The 24,428-nt window shown below is 46.5% G+C and overlaps 1 protein-coding gene across 2 annotated transcripts; it reads left to right on the forward strand.

Moving 5' to 3' along the window:
• Nucleotides 1–5,862: 5,862 nt before the first annotated feature.
• Nucleotides 5,863–20,008, forward strand: LOC137590282 (inactive ubiquitin carboxyl-terminal hydrolase 53). 2 transcript variants are annotated; one of them, XM_068307797.1, is made up of 16 exons: nt 5,863–6,039; nt 6,594–6,686; nt 6,778–6,912; nt 7,759–7,869; nt 7,954–8,036; nt 8,116–8,200; nt 8,285–8,431; nt 9,522–9,671; nt 9,988–10,156; nt 10,563–10,709; nt 11,624–11,770; nt 12,416–13,190; nt 14,211–14,278; nt 17,878–17,944; nt 18,036–18,751; nt 18,842–20,008. In XM_068307797.1, exons 1-16 carry the CDS (start codon nt 5,896–5,898, stop codon nt 18,916–18,918), a joined length of 3,114 nt encoding a protein of 1,037 aa, XP_068163898.1. In that variant the 5' UTR covers nt 5,863–5,895; the 3' UTR covers nt 18,919–20,008. The 2 variants fall into 2 exon arrangements, with proteins under 2 accessions (XP_068163898.1, XP_068163899.1); XM_068307798.1 differs by having other exon boundaries at nt 18,039–18,751.
• Nucleotides 20,009–24,428: the final 4,420 nt, after the last annotated feature.

The following is a 24,428-nucleotide window of genomic DNA, read 5'->3' on the forward strand; positions in this document are numbered from 1 at the left end:
GGAGTCCCTGCGAAGGACACTGAGACATACCAAAATGAATAAATCATAAAAAACGATGACAGTATCTGCAGAAGCCAGCAGGGAGATGATGTGTCGCTGCAGCGACATTCATTTTTCCCACCTCAAGATAACGCTGACGCGGCAAGAATTTGTCACGTTCAGCAGCTGGATTGTCATCCGTCCCCCGAAAGTCAGAAAATAAGAGTTTACATTGGCACGATTTCTTAACATCTGATTTAGTCGAGCCGCGTTTGCCCGCAATTTAATGAGGTGATAAGATATTCAGCAGCGACAAATCAAAGCAAGCAGAAAGCAGCACACGAAAAAATTTAAATCCCAGGCTCAACCCTCCCTGGATCAGTTATATACTTCCACACAGGATCATTAAATCTCACATCACTCAAGCCGATTATGACCACACTCTTGAACTTTCTCATATGAGAGCAGGAAGCATTAAAACGTCTGGAGGAAACTGCATTGTCTCCTCGGTGGAGCCTTTCAAGTACTTCCTGGACCACGAGGAGACATCTTGACCTCCCTGCGTGTCTGACAGCTTCCTCACACGGAAATGAATGGTTGTTTGTTCAATTCTAAAGCAGAGAATGTGCTCTTTTTTTTGTTGCACAAGTCTTGTCAAGACATGGTTGAAGTTCCCAGGATTGATGGTTCAGTGGTGACTCAGGATCTTCCACTGACTCCGAGAACTTTCGAGAAGATATAAATAAAGATGGAGAACAGCTTATAACCTTATATTTATCCTATATTGCTCTCTTTAATTGTAAATCTCTTCCTTTTGCTTCCCTTTATATAACAGGATCGGGCAGATGGCGTTAAGGGGAATTGAACCTTACATCACTCCATCAACAAATGCGTAAAAACGCACACATTTATGGTTTTTTTAAAAAAAAAATTCCAAATTCGTTGCGCAACGAGAGGGCGATGGAAGCGTGTGCGCACAGCCAGCGTGGATATCTGTGTGTGTGTGTGAAAGTGTGTGTGTGAAAGTGTGTGTGTGAAAGTGTGTGTGCGCGTGCGCCGTGGCAGCGGCGTACAGTAGCATGGCAGACTGCAGTACACACACCGTGGAGGAGGCGGGGTCTGACATCCGCGCTCCGAAAACATCTCTAATCCGGTCTTTCAGGTGCCGGAGTCGAGCGACAGTGACCGCTGCTCACCCCGGCGGGAGCTCCATCCAGCGGGAACCCGGACGACACTGCGGCTGAACCCCCGTGGGGAGGGGATTACCCGAGAGAAAAAAAAAAAACCCCCCCGGAGCGGCACAACCGACGGAGAGAGAAGAGCGAAAACCCGGCCGGGAGGCGCTCGGATCGCGGCTCTGCGCCTCTGACTCGACCCCCGAAACTCCCCGCTCCGGGACCGGAACTCCGCGCCTCCAGGTGACTTTTCCTCCCACAGGTGAGTGGGTTTAGTTTCAGTTTTCGCAGGACTTTGACAAACTTTCCGTGTTTTTTTTTTTTTTTTGTGTGTATTTTGGAGCCGCGCGTCGGGCGGAAGCGTCACTTCACCTGCGGCTCAGGTGAGGCGGAAGCAGGTGAGGACGGGCCTGGAGTTAGCCGCGTTAGCCGCGTGGAGCTAACCCACCCGTGACGTCACGGAGTGGGGGGTTTAAAGCTTAATATTCAACTATAGGAATAACAACTTCTAGTTTTAACACTCTCTAAAGTTTCAGCTCGACTTTTGTTGTTGTTTTCTTGTTTACATCTTCAGACAGCTTAAAAACTTAGCTACTTGTTAGCATAAGCTAACTAATGTTAAATATATACTTTTATAAGTATTTAATATTAAGTATTATAATATTTTAATATTACATAATTAATAATTAAACAATAATAAATAATATAATTATAATATTAAATACTGAATATTTCATAAAATGAAGCGAAAGTTATTCTTAAAGGACAAAACCTTTCATTTTTATTAATTTCATCATTAATGTGTTCAAAATTATATTTTCTTAACTTGAAACATTCCCTTGTGAATAATTGTTATATATATATATATATATATATATATATATATATATATATATATATATTTAGTGCTTTCCTCACTTGTATAGTAATGCATCACTTCTAAATGAAGTTGTTCTTCAAATCTGTGACGTCACACTCTACCCCCCCCCCCCATGTTGGAGTAAAAGCAATCATTCCAATGTTTATTGGCTCATTTGCAGACCCCCCCTCCCCCCTCCTCTTGTCCTGTCAACTGGTTTCACCATAGCCCCCCCCCCTTTTAGTCCCGTAAGCAGTCATTATGAGTCATGACATCACCAGCCCTCGATGAATCATCATCATCATCATCATCATCATCATCATCATCATCATCATCCTTTTGGATCGGGATCGCCTCCTTCAGGATCTAGATGCGAAGGCGGAGGAATCCAGATCGACCGGTTTGGTCTGTTCAGACACGTCGAATCAGGAGTAAAGGGAAATGAAAATGTTGGACAAAACTTGACCCCCGCTCCCCCTCCCAGACGCCGCACTCAGCTGTCAAACCGTCGGCGGCGGTGGCGGCGGGAGGGGGGGGGGGGGGTTGCAGGAGAGGATGTCATGTTTCGGATCGGACTCGGGAACATGTGCTTTTGTTCTCCCGTGACTGCTGACTCAGCGAGGTGTGGAACACCGTGACCGTCGGTTCGGACAGCCGTAAAGTCCTCCAGCAGGAAACAAGCGTCGCATTGTCGTCCCCCCCCCCTGCACCCCCGGGACTTAAACCCTCACTAGTCTGCAGGGAATGTTACAATCCAGGTCCACTGTTAGTTTCCGGTTTTAGCGACTGGGATCTTCTTTTTTTTAAAAAACTTTTGAGGTGCTCCAAAGACAGGAAGTTGTCACCGTTTCATAACAAGTGGTCATGACTGCATGAGTCAGAATTTGATGTTTTTTGCGTGACCGTTTCTCAAATAAAGAGCTTTTTTTTTTCTTCTTTTTTTTCCGGCGACCCAGATGTGGAAAAGAAATCCCAGTTCTTCACCAGCGCTGTGGCCGTAGCATCGATTTTAAAATTCCAGTCAGCACTTTTTTTTTATTTGCTTCCACTCTTTCTGATTGGGTTCAAACGTCGCTCAGATAGTTGTTTTTCACGCCGGGTCGGATCTTAAAACTTTTTTTTTACGGCTGCCTCGGAAATCTCAGATTTTTTTTTTTTTACAGAGGATGAAAGCGTTTCGAGTCGTCGTTTACAATGCGGAGTCACGGATTTGGAAAAACGACGCCCGTGTGACGCATTTCCGTTTTTCCACGTCTCATAACCCGATGAATTAGCGTGATTTTAATTTGCCTTCGCGTCGCCGTATGAGGGAAAGACGGGAAATCGATTGAGTCGTTCTTAATGAGGCGATTCATCAGCGAATCGCTAATAGATAAATTACGGCGTCGGGAGCTTCACACTGAAACACACACACACACACACACACACACATTTTCCCGACTCCCTCAGGCTTGTGCACAACACACTCTTTGGCTGATTGCTCCAAGATGCTAACCTTAGCATTTTCCTCTTGAGGAGGTGGGGGGTGTCAGGTCTGAGGAAACCTTTGTTTATCGTAGCGGCCTTCACTTCCTGTGCTGGCGTTTGTGCCACACGAGCACTTTTTAAAAAATGCATGCAGCCTGTTGCTGCAGGCGACCGGTTGAACAAATAAATTCATTCTAGGTTCGATTATTTAAATGCAAACTCTTTTCCGTCTGCAGCGTGATTTAGGTTTAATGTGATGAAAGGCAGCTGTAAAGGAAAGAATATATAATAATCTATATAATAATAATATATCCAGTGTCATCTGAGCCCTCCTGGTCACCTGATCTCTTGCTACACAAGATCTCCGATGTCCAGCTGTGGAGCGGCTCGGCTTCGGGACGTCATTCTGAGGATTTTTTCTTCCTCCACCCCAGATTCCGATGAGAAGAAAAAAGTCAGATTTGTGGATTTGTTTTTGCTGTAAAAGTCCTGAAGGAGCGGCGTCTGAAGCGCAACAGGAATGTTTTTACTGGCTGTTTACGCCATTCTTTTCAGAGGATTGGTGTCGCTCCAACCTTCGGCGGATTGTGACCCAGTCAGGGTGACGATGCAAACATGACACCATTGTGTCAGGTGAACGGCGTCGAGCCCGATCCGATATTTCAGGAATGCTTCCTCTTTGTGCAAAAAGACGAGAGGAATGTGTTACAAGAAGTGTCGATGTTCCTCAGCCTGGAAGATAAATTTACTTAAAAAACGAGTGAGGTTGGCTGGTTTTCAAATGGACCATCGTAAAGTAATAAACTGACTCGGAACTGGAGGAGCCGAGCCAGAATCACTCCTGCTGTCGTCAGCAAGATCAGGGAAGCGTTTTGTGTTTTTGGGCACCGTTTTAGCTTTTTTTTTCTGCTCCCTTTCAGGAGCAAAAAAAGCATCCGCGTCACCCCTGGAGGTCACGTCTGATGAGCGTCGTCACCTCGGGAACGGTGCCGAAGCCGATCCAGCAAGAGGAATAGTTTTCCACTCCACCTCCTGGAGCTGAAACGAATCGGAAAGCAGCGGCTCTCGCAGCGATCGCTTAGGAATGCTGTTGCTATGGCGTCCAGTTGCAAAGTACAGAGTTTCTCATTTGTTTTCTTGCATCACGTGAGGACGAAAAACGCAGCACGTAAATACTGAACTTCAAGTTGCGCCATTTACCCGTTGTAAAGTTTCAGTCATGCCTCGCGGATTCCTGAAATACCAGGATGGGGAATGTTGCCCGACGGGTTTTGGCTGAAACTTTGTTGGGTTCTGAGACCGTCTCACTAAAGGGGGAAGTATCGGTGTTTGTGCAAACTAGGGCACTATTTTAGTCTTCATCTTGAAAGAAAACGTTAAAGCTTTTATTATTTGAGCTTCTTCTTCATCTTCGACCAGAGGATGAGTCAGGATTCGCGTCACGAGTTTGCGTCTTTTTTTTTTTTTTTTTTGCCCCAACAAAAAATCCTGACAAGCTTATAAAAACCTCACAAGCTGTGATTATGTGTTCCTTCATTCACTCATTTATAACCTCTCCTCTGCCTCGCTCAGCACAAACACGTTTCTGCCAATACTTTTCTCGTCCTTTAGAAAAGAATGACAAAAGAAATCCGACGCCAGCTTTTTTTTTTTTTGTGGGGTTGGGTTTCCTTTAGTTCCTGACCCAGAACTTCACCTCGGCCCGGTTGCTTAAACTCCCTGAAGACGTTATGGTTTCAGACGTCTTTTTGTGTGGTTTGTGTCGTCTTTTTGCTTGTCGGAAAGTCATTCCGGGGCTGAAGGACACGCCTCCGGTGCAAAGGGTGTTTGTGGAAGTTAATGTGTAAACCGCGTGGACGAGTCCTACCAGTTCAGTCTGACGGGACTCCAGCCTTGGATGCTGGGTTCTTAAAAGATCATGTAAATGAAGCAGAGAGGTTTAGCGGACTGGAAAACCTCTTTAACCTCCGTTCGTCTTTGTCTCTCCTTCTCCAGGACATTCCAAACCCTGCGGAGACTGTCTGGTGGACGATCTCCAACCTTCTTGATAGTCTTGGAGTCTGCGAGGACGCAAGATGAGAGAGACGTGTTCCCCCCAAACTGAGACGCACCAGATTTTTGGACCAACACGCTTCCCAAAACGGAGAATACGAGTGTTTGTTTAATTTCTTTTTATTTTTGGAGAACTTTTTTAAAACTGTTGGTCTCCGGGAGCTGCAGAGATGTCCTAAAGGCCCATGTGTAGCGGCGCAGCAGCTGCAGCTCAAGGAATCACTTAACCCCCCCACCCCCACCCCCAGACTGTTTGGGGAGTCGCCCCGTCGGGCGACGAGGGACTCGATCCTGACACCCAACCCAACCACCCCCCCCCCCCACCCTGTCTGACCTGTCTGAAGGCAGAGCCCCCCCTCTCCAATGGCATGGGCCAAGTTCTTCAGGAAGCCCGGGGGCAATCTGGGGAAGTCGTACCAGCCGGGGAGCATGCTGTCTCTGGCCCCCACCAAAGGACTGCTGAACGAGCCGGGCCAGAACAGCTGCTTCCTCAACAGCGCCGTGCAGGTGGGTGTGGCGGAGGCGGGGCTTGACTCTCAAGTCCTCGCTGTTAACGCGTTCCAGGAACCACACGGCGATTAACGAATGCCGCGATTGAGCGACAAAGTATTTATCTTATTATTTATGGTAATTTAAACGTTTATGAACCCCCCCCCCTATACTGACATTGAACCACCTTCTGTCTGTATTACTTTTAAAACACTGGTAGACTGTTTTAAGCACTTTTGTGTCTCACGGAAGTCCGAGACTCACGGAACGTAGCGTACTTCTGGATGCCGTCAGCCAATAGAATGTGAGTACGTTTATCACGTGACTTCCTACCAAAAATCCGCGATGAGGCGAAGTTGCGAGCTTTGATGCGCGGACGCAAGAACGTAATCTGGTTTTAGCCTTTGGAGGCATCGCTAGTGCGACAGATCGCCCCCTGCCTCCGTGACTAAGACGCTTCCAGACCATCGTAACCGTTGGCGAAGTTTGTGCGAGTTCTTCCTCGTGTCTCAATCAGATAAGACGGCGTCTTCGTCTCAGGATGTGATAAATAGTAACCTCTCTTCCTGCAGGTCCTGTGGCAGCTGGACATCTTCCGTCGCAGCTTGAGACAGCTGCCGGGACACTTCTGCCTGGGGGAGTCCTGCATCTTCTGCGCGCTGAAGGTAAGACGCTGGCGGTCACGCGTTGGCACCGTGTTCAGACGGCAACGCTTTCCTCGAACAACGTGTCCTTGTCCTTCTTGCCCCTCTTCAGGGTATTTTCTCCCAGTTCCAACACAGTCGTGAGCGAGCGCTGCCCTCCGACCAGCTGCGTCACGCCCTGGCCGAGACCTTTAAGGACGAGCAGCGCTTCCAGCTGGGATACATGGACGACGCTGCAGAGTGCTTTGTGAGTTCCTGTGGCAACCCGGCTGTCCTGAGGGGGGGGGGGGGGGGCTGGTGTGTGTGTGTGTGTGTGTGTTACCCAGCCACACAATTCATGGTAATGCACTGCAACAAACTGTTTGGCGAGGTCACTTAAAGAGCTTCTGTCCCTCCCATCAGCCCCCACCACATTACCACTAAACATCATCATGACAGGTTATATAAGCGCTGCAGTCGTGTGTGAGCCGCTCCGTGTTGTGTTACCGTGTTGTGTTAAGCTTCTTTAGAACTCCCATGTTTTCTTTTTTATTTCGCCCGTCTTTTCGCCCCCCCACTTTCACGGATCACACCTTCATCCCTTTGACAAAAATCGCACAGCGTTCCCACGAGATTTAGTCTGATCCCAGTAATATTACTGCTCCGAGGATCCTAGAATGCCCAAAGACTTTTTTTTAAAAACTTTCTTCAAACATCACTGAGCTAAAAGAAAACCTCTATTGGTAAAATATTCTGAAAATCCATTTAATAACGTGACTCGATCTCGGGGTGGATTTTGACATCACGATGTGTGAGATCGGGTTTTATTGTAGCTTAATGAGCTTCTTTTATCTCGCTTTCTCTCCCCGTCTTCCAGTGTTTCCAAAAAAATATATCTTCACTGAAGACTCCTAACTCTTTTTTTTTTTCCTTCGAGCTGTCTCCGTGTAATGCACCAGCAGCAAAACGCCAGTGCGAAAATTATGCCAGGAAGTCGGCCAATTTCACAAAGAACGACTGCAAAGTCGTGTCTGCAGCTTTTTGTCGGCCTTAATATTTAATAAAGTCTGGATCTGAGGTAGAAACAGGTGATGTTGAATCTTTTTTGTCGCAGGAGTACATCCTGGAGAAGATCCACCTCCACATCGTGCCGGAGGAGTCGGACGTCTGCACGTCCAAGTCGTGCATCACGCATCAGAAGTTCGCCATGTCGCTTTACGAGCAGGTGAGCCCTCCGGTTAAATCTCCTTGTTCTCGCGGAAACGACGAGTAGCTGACGCTAACTGCTCCGATCTGACCTCTCCTCCAGTCGGTGTGCCACAGCTGCGGGGCGTCCTCCGACCCCCTGCCCTTCACGGAGCTGGTCCATTACGTCTCCACCACCGTCCTCTGGTACGACGTCGCCCCACCTGCTGCCAGGTGTCCCCCACCTGTCACGTGGTTCATTATCGGTTTTTCGTTTCTCTAACAGTCAACAGATGGAGCATCGCAGGCGGAAGTCGTTCGGTGAACTGTTACAGGCGGCGAGTACGATAGAGGACATCCGGAACTGTCCGGTGAGACTCTCACGCCATTCCTACGTTGGGGTTTTTCCATCGAATTTCCGTGGATTTGGCGCTAACGCCGCCTTTCTCCTCCAGAGTTCCTGCGGACAGAAGATCCGGATCAGGCAGGTCCTCATGAACTCGCCTCAGATCGTCACCGTGGGCTTCGTCTGGAACTCGGATCGGTCGGAAATGGCGGAGAAGGTCACCCGCCTGCTGGGGCCTCACCTCAGTCTGTCCTCGGTGAGTCCGGTCCCCAACGCGAACGCCTCGCTTCTTTAAAAACAGGAAGACGGGAGAGAACGAAAACAAACCGTCGCCACAGAACTGGAACATCTTTTCCCGACAGGATATTAAAGAATCGTCTCCAGACGCGCTGAAGTTTGGAATGTTTTCGTCTCCCAGATTCTGATGCGATCAAAGATTCGTGGGAAATAAAGAGAGGATTTGTTCCTCTGTAAGCCGTCCACACCCGGTGCCCAGTTGGCCCCCCGCCGCTGATCAAAAAGCCCCCGGCTGGCCTGAGTCAGCCTTGTCACATGCCCCTCCTTTCATCTGTGTGCTTCTTCTGAGGCGGGGTTGGGGGGGGGGGAGGGTGGGTGGGACGCCACGGAGACGGGGAGACAGACGTGTTTACGTTCAAAAATGGTGGGAACGAGTTCCTCTGTCTGTAGCTGATATCCAATGAATAACCCCCCCCCTCCTTTCTGCTAATGAGTTACAAAAGCCTGCTTAATTTATGGGGGAAGTGGGGGGGGGTCATGTGACTTTTGTTGGATGTTAAACTGAGCCTGAACCCCCGCTGTTCCACTTGAAAAGCTGCAGGAAATGTTGAGACAACACTTTTTTTTTTTTTTTTTAAACGTAATTTTACAAAAAACAACTGGATCACAGAATATTTGATTAAATTAAAAAAAAAAAGTTTTTTAATTTAATGTTATTATCAACAACCTGCTGCATTTAACTCATTAACTGCCAGCGTTTTGTAGCATCGGATCTCTTTCGGTGGAGTTTTTCTCTGACGCTCCGGACATTTATCGGTGTTTTCTTTCCGTTCCTGATTGATTGATCCCACGATGCTTCGCTCAGACCGATTCCGTGTTCGCTCGTAGGTGAGCTCTGACACACGTGCAACTTCTGGATCAGTCGTCACGACAATAACATTCCACGATTAGAAGTCTTAATTTCCACTGAGCGATGAAAATCATTGCTGACGTCTTCGGATCGACTCTCTTTCGGCCCGTCGATCGCCGACCTGCTCGCTTCACGTTGCTTCTGCGTCGACGACTGACCGCTGTTTGCGTGAATGTGTTGCGACTTTTTTCCCCCGCAGCTCTTCTACAAAGTGACGGACGAGAAGGCGAGGAAGGGCGAGCTGCACCTGGTGGGGATGATCTGCTACACCAACAGCCACTACTGCGCCTTCACCTTCCACACCAAGTCCTCCAAGTGGGTTTTCTTCGACGACGCCACGGTCAAAGAGGTGAGCGTCTCCTCCCCCCGTCTTTGTCGCTGGTATGAGTGGAAAGTGTTGAGTTTGTAATGAGTTTAAAATAAAATTCGAACGACGAAAGTGTTTCTTTGTGAAGTGAAACCAGATGGGCTGACAGGAAACTGAATTATCCTGTCACGCGCACAATCTGTCTGCTCGTCTAAATTAAATCCTACCGGTTTAAACCCTCCTTTAATATCCTCAAATTGATGGCTCCCCAAGAAACCACGCAGATTATTTCCAGAGAGAAAAATCTGTTGGTCTTTCCCAGATAAAGGTGCAGATTTGTCTCCTTGTCTCCCGTCAGATCGGCTCCAGGTGGAAAGACGTGATCAGCAAATGCATCAAGGAGCAGTTCCAGCCCCTCCTCCTGTTTTACTCCAACCCCGACGGCAGCGCCATCGACGCCGACGACGTGGTGACGCTGAGCGGCAGCCAGTCTCACTACAACTCCCCCGTCAACGGGGACGCGCCGGGTACGAGTTAAACGAGCCTTCCAGTAATTAACGCCGCAGGATTTTCGCTCCCGCGGCGCTCATTTAATTACCTGTAAATAAAAGTCTGTGGCGTCTGCAGGCAGAAGGAAATGACTCCTTTAAACGGGATGTAAAACCCAGATCATATTAGTGGAAGGCAGTAATGAAAAATTTGTTGATGACTGCTGAAAATCTCTGCCGTTTGGATTATATATCCCTGGATTTGTTCTTTCGGTGAGGTTTTTATCTCCTCCTGGCCGAGCCCCAGAGCCGACGGGGCGCCGGCCCAAAACTCAGGACGACATTATCCTTTAAATTACATCAGATTCAGTGTGTTTTACATCAAATTAATGATTTCTTTTAGAAGTTTAGTTGAGAAAAAAAAATCTTTCTTTCTTTCATTCAGTCCTTGAATCTCCTTCCGTTGCGCCGAAGAAGCTGGACCTCACCAGAGAGAACCTGAACGCCCTGCTGGGACACGGCCTTTCCAAACAGAAGACCCTCTCCACCCTCAGCAGGGCCAGCAACCAGACCGCCGGACGGCGGGGGCCAGGTAGGACAGAAGCACATTCAGAAATAAAAAAAAACACACATGTGTGCCGTGTTGTGTTGTCTGTACAGGTAAACCTCGGCTTACGTCGTTCTCGATTATACCTCAGTTTTCTAAAAAAAAAATCAAGTGTAGACCGTTTTCCTTGATTCTGCGTCTGTCTGCCACAAGTAACAGAATAATACAATTCCTAGTAAACCATTCAAAGCCCATAATATTATGTTACTGTACAATAAAGCAGAATAAAACATATAATATCTTAGTATTATCCCGTAGCAACCCCCGTGACCCAAAATGAAGAAGAAACAGCTGAAGATGAAACAGAAGTTTTTTCTGTACTATATTAAAAATAAAATGAAATTGTTTTTCAGTTCCAAATAGATTCGTATCAACCAAATATTATTAAAATGCATTCATTAATAAAGTCCAGTACAGAACTTATTATTTTTGTTGCGTCTCCTGGAACTGGCTAACGGCGCGAGACGAGGTTTTCCTGTATGTATAATATTTACTTTTTTATATATTTATGCCATATACTTACCATATATTTATATATTTATTTTTCTATATATGGTATATATACCATATATTTATAGCTGTGTATTAAATGGATTTCTTGCCTCAATCGTCGCGTGGCGTTTACGCTGCCTCCTGCTGACGGCGAGCAGAACCACGCTTTAACAGTGTTTTCCAGTGCAGTGCCTAATCACTACTTTTCAAAGTGAATATTTGCTCGAGATGGCAGAAATGCCCTGGAATGCCCCCCTCCCTCCCTGGTTTCCACCCCGCTGCCTTCGCCCTCATGTCGCAGCAAACGGACCGGTTCCCCCTCGACGTTAAAACTCTAAACGCCGTCTGCGGCCGGCGTGAACTAGTTAACCACACGTGTTCCCAGCTGACGCCTCTCGCCTTTGCAGGGAAAGCCGACACCCCCGATTCGAGGAGCCGCTTCACGGACGTTTCCAGAGAAGTCGCCCAGAGGCTGAGGGAGCCGCGGGGGGTGCATCCGGCCAGAAGAGAGCCGGACCGGAGCCCCCAGCGGAGGCCGGACGCGCGCTACAGAGGTGGGTCCAGACGCGTCGGGTGAGATTCTTTGGGATGGGAGGGGGGGTGGGGGTGGGGGTGGGGGGGCTGAGTGCTGGTCAGCGATGTCATTGCCACGTAGATAAATAAGGCTGCTGGTGCATCATGGGAGGTGTGACACGAGCGCACCAGGAAGGAGGTCCAGCTATATATCCTGGACGCCGCCGTTACGGCTGGACGCGTCCTTGAGAGCGCCGACGCGTCCGTGACAGAACACCCGTGTGCTGACATGTCGGTTTTCGCATTTGGAAACCTTCCATGTCTACACACACACACACACACACACACACACACACACACACACACACACACACGATGCTGGTGTGTGCAGCCCTTTGTCAGCATCTCTGCCCGGCGGCGGGGATGACAATCAGCCCCCGCCGGCCAGAATTTACACTTTCCTTTCGTCCGCAGACGTAAATGACAATAACTGTGATGCTGTCACACACATGCTCACACCCTCCCTCACCTGCCTCCCCCTCCTTCTCACTCTCACACAGTCAAGATGAATTTTTAACCCAAAGATGTTAGTTTTAGAATTTTGACATGACATTTTTATTTTTCATTATTTATTTTGTTATTTATTATTTTTATTTATGAATTTTAATTTTTTTTCTGTTTCGTAGATCCAGGTCCCGACAGGATCTACTCCCGATCCGTTTCCCCCCCAGAAAACGGTTTCAAACAACACCTGGACACCCGGCTGTACAGCAGCCAGGGTAAAGGTCTCCTCCGAGCCGAACGGACGCCCCAACACGGCGGGCGCTCGTCCCACGAGCCCCCTCGATCGCACCCGAGGCGCCACGGGTCGCCCGATGCCCCCGGTCACGGCGGCGACTATCACAACTGGAGGATAGAACACCTCTCCAATGGATACGACACCGACAGCAGCCAGGACTCCAGGGGGCGCAATGGGAGGCGGGGGGAACCCCGCAGCAGAGCCAACCGCGCGTGGAAGCCCATGCGGGAGGCTTTAAACGTGGACAGCGTGTTGAGCAGCGGCGGCGGTCCGGAGCGGCGGCAGCACAGTCCCCGGAGACGACCCAGTAGTCAGTCGCCCTCCCGGGACCGCGAGCGAGACAGAGACTTCCTGTGGGGGGGGCCAGAGGAGGGCAAACACAAAAGCTTGATGACTATCTACGAGGATGAGCAGAGGCACGACATCGCTGGCAGCTGGACCTCGCTGGAGTCCGAAAGCCGGGGCGGCTACGGAGAAAAGGACCGGACCAAGATCCCGGCGGCCCGAAAAGTACGGAACGATACCTGGAAGATCCAACGGACCGAGTCGGGATACGAAAGCAGCGACAGGCTAAGCAACAGTTCGGCCAACCTGGACTCGCCCGTGGTGGAGAACCTGTCCGGGAAGGACCTGCGACCCGCCCCCGAGCTGCACCTGCCCAGGTGAGACATCCAAGAGCCCAACCAAAGTTGTTTCTGTCGCAGAAAACATCCGTTCGGTGATTCCACATCAGGCAGCTGTTGATTTAAAGGGCTTAGCCTGGAAGGTGTTAGCATCGCTAAGGGATTAAACTACAAACACACCAGAAACAAAGGCAGATTAGCCCGTCCTCTGGTGCTGGGAGCTGTTTAGTGTCTGACATGGAGCTAATGATCCCAACACGACGTTGTGACATTGTGACGTTGTCAAAAAAATTCCGAATTTTTTTGCCAAATTCCGATTTGGTCGATGTCTAAAGCGTTCGAAAACCAAGGTTTGCTTGTACAAGGCGCACTGGATTATAAAGCGCACCTTCAATGAATGGCTTATTTTAAAACTGTTTTCACCAGAATAGGGCACACCGCATTACAAGGCGCATAGAATAGAAATTGCTGTAGTTGCTGTGGTTGTTTTATGCATCCATTAGATTGAGCTGCGCTAAAGGGATTGCATCGCGACTCTGCAGCCTTTTCTCAAATTTCAAGAGCCAGGTCACTGTGGTTGACACCTGAAACTGCAGGTAACTGGGAAAGAGCAGATTAGACTTAAGTTGGCTTTTATGTCGATGACTAACCGCTGTGTGCGTGAATGTGTGCGACTTTATGCAGCTCTTCTGTCTGGAATGCTGACCAGATAGGGAACAGCATTGGGGGTTGAGGTTACAGCTGAGAGCTGAGAACTCACCTTCAATGAATGGCCTCAAAAACATTTTTTCTCCGTATATAAGGTGCACTGTCAGTTTTTGAGAAAATTGAAGGTTTTTAGGTGCACCTTGTGGTGCGGAAAATACAGTGTGTCTTATTCTTTATAGTGTATTTGAAGTGCAGCACCTTATCAGGTGACCATTTAAGGAGAATAAATAGTATTAAAACTAAATCATGGATCCTTCCAAGCTCTATAATTGGTTGGCGAAAGTCCAGGTTGTTTAGCGTCTCCTGGAAATCCACCAGGCATGAATAATTTTATTTATTTTTGGATTTTAGGGATCATTTCCCGCCGAGAAGAGCCGACGATATGAAGGCTGACATTTTGTACTCCGCATTCCTCACCGGTAAGCAACTCTTTCACACTGCACATGATTTCCTATTTTTTCCACACCAACGACTTCGGGATGGACGTTTGATTAAAATGAGCACAAGATTTAAAAACAATAACGCCGTCGTTTCAGAAGTTACTCATAAATCCTGAGGAAGTCTAGATATTCAGCGTTGCGTAATGGGAATAAATTAAAGCCGTGGACAAAGGCTTGGCCCTGATATTAAAGAAATTTCCTCTGCCCGGGAGACTTCCTTGTGTTTTAATATGTGAAATATTAAGAAAGCAATGAGCAGTTTCCTCCATATATTGTTCTATCGGGCCTGAACGGGTTCTGTGTGGGACTGACTTCATGCTGGTTCCCCACTGACTGGCCTTGACCTTATTTCCTGAGGAAACTTTATGTAACATTCAAAGAGAAGGAAAGGAGGCATCATTCCAAATGGAACCCAGTAAAGAACTGGATTTTGTCGAGGTGGAATCATCAAAGTCAAAGTCAGCTTTATTGTCAAGTGTACCATATATGCACGACATACAGCACAGGTGAAATTGCAGTGCTCTCTGACCCACGGTAAACAGGCAGAACAACAGGAAGTACAACAGGAAGTACAACAGGCAGTACAACACGGGCAGTACAACACGGGCAGTACAACACGGGCAGTACAACACGGGCAGTACAACACGGGCAGTACAACACGGGCAGGACAACACGGGCAGTACAACACGGGCAGGACAACACGGGCAGTAGGACAGACAGGACAGCACAAAGTATGAGACAAAACTCAAAGGGATGGTAAACATCTCTACACACTCTCTGATCCCGTAGGGGAAGTGACGATCATCTGTTTGCTTGCCCCGTCCTTGTGAAGACTTAGTCACAAACATGGAGTCAAACGAGATCCAGGTTGATCCGCAAACAAAGAAGTGTTCCACTTTTTATCCAATGAAACGCCACCTTTGACATGTTATATGGAGCTAAATGTCCATCGATCACGTGAGATACACAAAACAATCCCTAGAGGGCATTTCTTCTCCTCCATCCCCTCTTTTAGCTCATTTGTCCAACTCCCCCAACCAAGTTTCGTGAAAATCCATCAACTAACTTTTGCGTAATGTGGCTGAAAAAGCAACAGACAAACACAAACGCTGACAGACGTACGCCGCCGTCCTCGCCGTGATGCCGTGACGCTCTGCAGGAACACATTCCTGGCCCCCGTTCAGGAACAGAAGGGGAGCCGGTGACAATATTTCACATTTGATCGCATACTTAATTGATGACATTAATCTTGGGGGGAGGGCCCACCTTAGCTGTAAATCATGTCATCTCGATTCAGCAAGTAGAAACTTTGTGATCCACGGGTGGGGGGGGAGTTGGTTTTGGCACAACTTCTGTTAACTAAGTCACGAAAATAAAATATGATGTGCCTCAAATGAAAGTCGTGTTAGATTCTTTCTCTTTTTTTTATCTTCGAGACAGAATGAAGGAAAATTAGAAGACAGGAATAGCTCTCGGGGGTTTGTTGCCTGGACACACTTCACATTCTTTATCGGGGCGCACAGAAAATATCCCTTAACGAACGCCTCGTTAATTCCATCAGAACCGAGTGTCTGAACAGAAAAACATCACGACTGGACCCGTCAGAAGGAGGTTCTCAGTGCAAAATTTTCATTTTTGCAGCATAGAATTCATTCTAAGGTTCAAAATGATGAGAAAACAGAGCATGTGAGCTTGAGCTTTATTCCCAGGATCTAAAAATAGCTCTCAGACAAGTGCAACAAGACGAGGAAACCAAAGCAGAAGTGCTCTCATAAGTCATTTTAATTTATATGTTTTAGCTTTAAAGATCACCCACACATAAAATCCTTTTTGAGCACCTATAAAAGTCTTCATTTGTCCCTTTCCACCTCTAAACGCATCCTATAAATATCACAAGACCTATTTTTATACATTAATCAGAGCCAGGCTGCGTTTTTTTTAAGTTAGTTCGGATCAAATTCGACGTAAACCCCGACTCGTGATCTCTCCAGGGCTCGACGAAGGACGTGGAGACAAGCTTTTGTCCTGGTGAATAAAACAAGTTGTGTTAAAGTTGGGCTTTAGCCATCATTAGTGACATGTGGATTCTAACATTCATATTTCCCAGCCATTTTAAAACAAACAGAAAATTCAAATCACTTTTCAAGAATCAATTTTTCATTTTGGACGTCCAAGACTTAAATTCCCACAGACATCCTTAGACGCTTTTTTTTTTTTTTTTTTTGGATGTTGCGTTGACAAATTTGCACATGTACAGTTTCTCTGAACCTGTTATGGGCTATCTTTCATAGTCGGTGTGTAAATTCTAATATTTTAGCTGCTCTGCAGCCAAATAAGTGTGTACCTTGAACATTTAGGGTAGTACAAAACAAATAAACGTCTGACAATGCCAGGCGAGTGTAGTACGGGTGTTGAGCAGCACTAAACCTTAAGTACATCTGTTCTGAGCAGCTTTGGTGTTTCTGGAGCTCTGCCTGACCCTGAACCTGAAGAATTGATTTACATTTGATTTCGTTTGGTGGCTGAAAAGCCTTTTAATCTCAAGAGTGACAGTCTCACGACCCAACAACACGGTCGCTATCCCGTTTTGTCCTCCCAGCTTCCTCTTGGTAGCGACCCATGTGACCGACGAAGACGAAGGAGAAGGCATCATCGTAACAGCTTTTTTTTTTTTTTGTGTGTGTGTGTGTTTGGAGAAAAAAAAAAAGATTAAAATCGAAATCAAACACTTCGGTTTGCTTCCGCCGTTGCTTTGCCAACGTTGTAGATCAGCGTCACGAAATTGTGAATCGCCACATGGACTTAGCAGCTTAAAAATGCAATAGTGTTGTGGAGGGGTGGGGTGGGGGGATCTAGAGTCTGGAGTCTGACCCCGGCGTAATTGCATGCCAGCACAAAGGATTTAGCCGCTAATGCTTTGAGAGCGCGCATGAAAAAAAAAAAACGAGGGTATGCTGACGCATCACAGATGGTCCTCGGCTACTCACTCTCTCCCTCGTCCCGTCAGCTGTTGTCTGTAAATCTCAATCCACCCTGCTAACTTAGCTAAGCTCTTCGCCCCCCCCCCCCCTTCCCAGGGACCCGTTTCTGAACATGTGTTCTCGCTGCTTTTTAATAGAGGAAATCAGTTGTTATCACAAAAATGATTGCGGCCCTAATTAATCAACACAGTATCACGACTTTGTTGAGTCGTAATCGGCTTGTAGACTTTTCGCCTCATTGGTTTTGATGTGTTTACGCACATCTAAATCCATTTATTCTGGGGGGTTTTTTGTTTCATTCTTTTATATGAGTCAAAAGTCCCTGAGAGGGGTGGTGTTCTTTGGCTGGATCAGACAGAGGGGTACGTCGGGGGCCCGAGGGTGCCAGACTAGCTTTGAAACATCCCCTCCCAGCACCAGCGTGACCCCCGTTAGATAACATGTCTGTGGTGCAGAGAGATGCAGGCAAATTGAAAATAGCCCAATAGAAGCCCAACTCTTCTTTTTGAACACAAAGTGATGATGTAACTTCACTTTTGCGCTTTAAATGTGTCTTAGTTGTGTTACAAGTGTTCACCAGGCTTTATTGTCATCTAGGTGAACACGGAAGACGATCTCCGGATCTACAAGACAAGAACGACTTCCCTGGTCCTTTGATACACAGGTAAAAGTGTGTGTAAGAGGAAATCTGGCACCTCCTCGGCGGTTTAGCCCTAGGCCTACCTAACCCTGGTGGTTGTGTCTTTGTGCGACAGAAGGAGAGCCTTCCGATACACTCCTGGGATCTTGGAAAAGCACGAAGATCCCGACAGCGAAAGAGAGGAGAATGTAGACGGCAGCCCCCTCAGCCCGGGGAGTCCCATCCTCCCCTACTTGGCGAAGACCAGCAGCTCGGAGTGGAACAGCTCCGATGACTTCGCCGGACCTCTCGCCGAACACGACGACCCTGCCTCCCACGACGACCCTTTCTCGCACATCCGTCCTCCGCCTTTACCTGCCAAGACTATCGGCGGAGGTCACACAAGCCTATCCGGCGTTCACACCCAACCGGCGGAGGCGCCGAACCCCAAAAACGACTTGCCCCACCTTTCGCACAGCACTTTTCGCCGGTGGATCGAGACGCCCGCCGAGCACCGGCTCTCGTCTGACGCCAGCTCCAAGTCGGGGTCCTCGGACCAGGACAGGAACGATCTCTCGGCCAGCGAGAGCGAGGAGCGGTTACCCAGTCCCAAATCCGGACCCGACGACGGTACGGACAGCCCTGGTCAGACGGATACAGTTCTGCCCACCACCTACTTCTCTGTGGATAACTGTATGACGGACACCTACCGGGCCAAATACCACAAGAAGCCTGCCCTGTACCTGAAAGCGGAGGACCGGGCTTCATCGGGGGACAGCGACGTCGAAGGGAGGCGGGTCCCTTTGCCTGATGTTCAGCCGCCAGAACCTTCCAGAAGCAGATTAGAATCAGGTACCGCTTAGTGATATGGTTTTTAAAAAGTCTATTAGAGTCATATTTTGGTTTTCCGAACCCGTTTGACTTTTGTCTTTCGTCTTCTAGGCTACGCTACGACAAAGACTACTGCCAAGTGGAACCCAGTCACTCCCAAAGGACTCGACGAGCACGGGTTCTTATGATTTTAGCTCAAGCATGAAAAGAGCTTGTGACTGGATGAACCCTTTGACCGGTGCCCAGTTTGACTCCCGCATAACAGGAAGTTGAGGACGAAACTGGATTCCAAAGAGATTGTAATAGCAGGTGTCCTTTTAATAGCTGTCTTACAGTTTTGGTATGAACTACTAAAAGCTTTGAATGAATGCTGAATTTGCACAATGGGGGGAGCAGGTAGCGCACGAGTGTGCTCCTCCTGTTTGGAGCTAATGTTCTGTAAAAAAGAATGTCTAACAAAATGCCACTTTAACACAATAGATTATCAGACACGAAGAAATTAGCAGCGTCTTGTAATGCTACGCTTTTATCGACAGTTTGTGTTTCGGGCTCAGTGTACCGACCTTGAAATGGGTTTGAAACATTCTTATGGTGTCTTGAAGGGGTCACTCGTAGATTCTGTAACATGTGGGCACAAATTTAAAGTGGATCCTAAGGATCTGTGTGATTATGAACCACCTGGACGCCGATGAGAGCGAGAATGCTCCTCCATTGTTGTTTGTACATGAAGTCCATTTACCTCAGAAAATAAAAGTCTTAGTTCTTTGTCAGATTCGATGCATATCAAACCACCGGTGTCGGTGTCCGGGGACTGTAAGGTGATGGATAAATATTTAAAAGTGATTGTTATTGGTTGAAACGATGTGGCACAGAGGTACACTCCATCTTCACGTCACTTTTCTGTCGACACTTCTTCTGGTTTGTTTTCTTTTCACACTCCTTCCTCTTATAAATTAGTTTAACTTTCTGACCCGTCTACGATTTACTCCCACTGGAGGCACGATGGGACATCTGGAGAAGGACAGGGGCTTGCTTTTAAAAAAAGACCTGGGGTTAGTAATAATCGCGGTTCCTCAGAAAGTCCTAGACTTTTTTTTTTTGGTTCTGAAAGTTTTCTATATGCAGTAGATCAATGCACAGTGCCTTTTGTATTTTTTCTATGTGATAGCGCAGATAAATTGGAGCAATTATTTGTACAATTAATTGATTTTTGAAGAGAATTTTGTACTATTTTATTTTTATTGATTAACAATTGTCAAATAAAACTAATTTAATGACTGTGTGAGGATTTGTATTTCCCATAGAACCATTTTCATATAAACATGTATTAAAATTCTATTAAATATAAGTTTTATTTCTAATAAATGTAAAAGGAATTTTAGTCGGTTTGCCATAATTTAAATTAGTCACTAAATGACAAATAATTCATATGGAGTTCAACAACATGCAGGGAAATTTAGCGTTATGCTGCCACCTGCTGTCTACTCATTTTAATGCACCTGAGATTAGTCACGTGGTTCTGCATGAACGAACTAGATGACGTCACACGACATCTAATCTTTTATATTTTACATATTTTTATCTATTTTGTCTAATTTATATAATCTAATCTAGTCTAATTAATCACTTCTCTCATTTATTTAAGATGATGCTAAATGTTAGCCTGTCCATGCTAATCCATTTATGCTAATCGTCGCTCAAACGCGGCTACAAAAATAGCTTATACAGTATTCCAGTAACGAAAAGAAGTTAGCATCCTGGAAGAAAAGGAGTAAAAGACCCCAAATAATCTCAGAAGACAGAAGATAATACAATTTCCTCCGGGATTAATAAAGTATCTATCTTCACCTCAGGTAAGAACACACCTGTCAGGTTTGGATAAAACACGTTTTTGAAAGCATCACAAATTTATTTGTTTATTGTTTGTCATATTTTGTGTCATTCCTCTTAATATTTACGTTTTTTTCATTCTTTAATGATGCGTTATAACTCTCCTTTTTTTTTTTAACCTGGATGTGTTTCACTTTGCTTACATGTTGAAAGAAAGAAACATGATTTTTGCATTTTGACGTAACGGAAACTATTTAAAAAAAAAAAATCGATTTAATTAATGGTCCCCTACTGAGGGTGAAGATGCCGCTTCTTTCCACTAGAGGGAGGGAGAGGACTTCCCTGCCAAAATAAAAGCAGCAGCTCGATCCATCCGCTAGAGGGAGGTAGAGGACTTTCCCACCAAAATAAAAGCAGCAGCTCGATCCATTCACAGCCATGTGTTAAATTAATGGGACTTTTCCTTCACCTTTCTCTTGATTTAATGTATCTGCGGCTGTAGACTTGTTGTTTTTTTTGCCGGAATTTTGATTTTTGTGAAACAATCCAGATGTTAAAACCATCCTTGGTTCACTTTTGGTTAAAACGGATAAAAGTAAAGTCTGCAAACCTGATAAATATATTCATCTATATAAATTTTTTCACTTTTGTAGCTACAAACTTTAATTTGGTAGTGCATATTTCACCTCAAAATGTGTGCATCATTCAACCAGCTGCAGGTATGTCAGGATTTCACAGAAGCTTCAAATATTGCTGTAAATATTCAAAATAACTTTTGCAGGAAACGACACGAAAATGTGGAGACGGGGCTGGATCGTCTGCATCAGATTGACAATTTATCACCGCAGGGTTCATTGGAGATTTTTTAGTCATTATTAGACCCCCCCAAAAAAAAGAAATATTTTAAGGCTCTCTGGAGGGGGAGGGAGAGGAAAGGTTCACCCCAGGTAATGTATTCAAATGATAAACAATGATCTGCCATTCAACGCTCCTCATCGCATGTCTGCTGTAGTTTTGGTATGCTTAAATCTCAGCTGTCTACTGCTGTGTGTGTATATATGTGTGTGTGTGTGAGTGTGTGTGTGTGTGGCGTCTCAATCCTCTGTCGGCGTTGGCCCCAGCCTGTCAGCGTGGGCTCCTCCTCTGCAGCTGCCGTACTTCATTAGGGGGCATCAGCTGAACTCGGTGCTCTGCTGTCAGAGTCAGACTTGTGTTTTTCCTCATTCCTCTTCCCTTTGCAGACTCTCTCTCTCTCTCTCTCTCTCTCCCTCCACCCTCCTCCCATCCTGTCGCTCAAGCTCGCTCCCATCCTTCATCCTCGTACGATTTCTCTCCCTCCATCAGCTCACCTCAGTATAAAATATAAACACTAACCTGGTAGTTCTCAACACGAAGCAATAAAACAAAAGCAAGTTTTAAATCCTCCTTTTTATTAATAATAGTTCAATCCAATCGACCCCTCCGTCATGTGACCCCTCGACCCTGAAGTCACGCCACCGGTGTTGATTTGATGGAAAACATCCCAAGAATTCACTTCACGAGGGTCAACCTTCCTCTTCTTCTTCTTCTTCTTCTTCCTCAGCACCGCCTGTGGGTTTTCTGTTCCCGTTGTCATCCTGACAAGCGGCGGGAACAGGATTACGGGTGGGTGGGGGTGGGGGGCGGCTCTCTTACTCGGTGCGGAAGAAAGTTTGAAATCATGATTGCTTTGGAATATTTCTAAAATGGGACCCTGTGAGGTCGGAGGAATCTTAAAAGCGAGGTGGCTGGAGAAGTGGGGTGTAGTCTGCCGTTTTGGGGATCCACCAAATTTCGAGACGTCGACAGCATCTCTTCTGGAAGTTTAGTTCATTCATTCCTGTTCACTTGCTAAAGGATTATGATTATCATCATGATGATATTCCACACCACCACCCCCCCCAACCACCAAAAAAGTACATTCTGAACGTTTGACACATCCGGGGTGCTGTTACATCAAATGGACACTAGGTGGCGTGAATGAATCACTCTTCCGCTGCGGCTGGAGGCGGTTCATCAAATCACCAGAACAAGAGCTGGTTGCACAAGCGTGTGAGGGGAAGAGCCGTCAGCTTTAGGCGTCCCCGCGGCGCCGCAGACGAGTCACGTGACGCTAATCCACGTGACGCTAATCTCACACCTAGCGGTGAGAGGCGCGGCCTCGACGGCGATCGTGCTCTCGCGATCATTCTCGACTGTGATATTCTTACGTTATCGATTGAGAAAATGAAGAGAACGGATGTTGAAAAGACGACCCGATGAACTGATGGACGCGATGATCCCAGACGTAGCGCTAGCGTCCGTGTGGTCTGGTTGTTTAAATATCAACGCAGGCGGGAAACGTTTTCCATCGCCGCCGACTTTTGAACTCCCTCATCACAATTTTGAAAATGTTAATCCTTTCATTAGCCGGGAAAACATTTCCTTTCTCAGCGCCTTCTTGTCACAAAGGCCGCCCTGATTGCGTGTCGGCGCTCTGACCCCGGCGGATCGTTTGTGGAAACTCATTTGGGAAACTGTTAACATCTTATTTTTTTTATTTTTTTTGGCTGTGATTGCTGAGACCCCAAAGTTATTACCATTAAACTGAGCATTCACAGGGAAACGACTTGTGTGTGTGTATGTGTGTGTGTGTGTTGAGGATGATGCACGCTGAGACAACAACATTTTTCTTTTATCGAGGTTGTTCTTGTTCATTTTTTTTCCACTGGATCTGAAAGTTTTCTTCGAAATGAGCAATTAATTTAGTCCGCGCTTGTTTTTATTTATTTCTGATTTGCACGCAGAGTAAAATTGTTTTCTAAAAATTACCTTTCATAAATTTTGGAATAAGAAAAACAATCATTTGATAAATACATTTCACAATTATTGATTTGGTTGCAGCTCATAATTGAAGTTGCCTCCCATAAAATAAAATAAAATTTATTTTTTTTACCTTTTTGTATTTATTTGCAAATCGAATACCCTGAATTTTGATAAAATAAATAATATTTATCAATTAGTTTGATTTTCTCTCTCTTTTTTTCTTCTTTTTTTTAACATATTTTTAAATTTAATGTTCAAAAATTTTTATTTTAAAAATTAATTTATGATGATATATTTTTTAAAATCAAATCACATTTGATTAAAATAAAACTCCCAGCATATTTTGCAAGTTTTAAACAAGTCATCCAAGTCAGACGCCCATATATGGTGACATCACGTGCATGCTCATCAGCATGGGGGGGTTATAATCTCCTCCTCATGCCTGAGATGATGTGGTGAACACTGGTCGAAGCGGGGGCCCGCTGCATGGCGGACTCGCCGGCTCGTGCTCCGGGAGCACAAATGGGGCGTGACGCTTCGCATCTCGGAGAGTCGGTCTCCCTGGAAACCATTACTGCTCCGCCGCTCGCAAGGTGGTCCGTCATGGATTCAGGTGGAAACACGAGCATCTTCGTGGGCCGGCGGGGGAAGGGAAAGCAGCGTTTCTTTTGCAAATGGCTGTGAAGTCTGCAGGCTTAAAAAGTGTTGATAACCACGGATTAGCTGGTGCTTCCTGCCTGGAGCGCTTTCCTGACGCGTGGTCGCATCCCCCCTCCTTTCGCCATCGCACACTGCTTGCATGTGCACAAGGATCACATGGGAATCCTGCCTGGTGTTCCTCCACATTCAAAAAACGGTGCGGCGAACGTGTCGACACGAGGTCAACAAAAATACCGAGGCCTTCGGTGAAAGTCTTCTCCATTGCCTTTTTAACGCTATCCTGTCGATGCTAGCTGCGCTATTGTAAAGGATCATCACATTCGCAACTTTCTGATCGGATGGTTAACACATGTAAAATGTTAACAGCTCTCGGGCCAGCACATGT

Source organism: Antennarius striatus, chromosome 23, assembly GCF_040054535.1.
Source record: "Antennarius striatus isolate MH-2024 chromosome 23, ASM4005453v1, whole genome shotgun sequence".
In the NCBI taxonomy this organism is placed as follows: Eukaryota; Metazoa; Chordata; class Actinopteri; order Lophiiformes; family Antennariidae; genus Antennarius; species Antennarius striatus.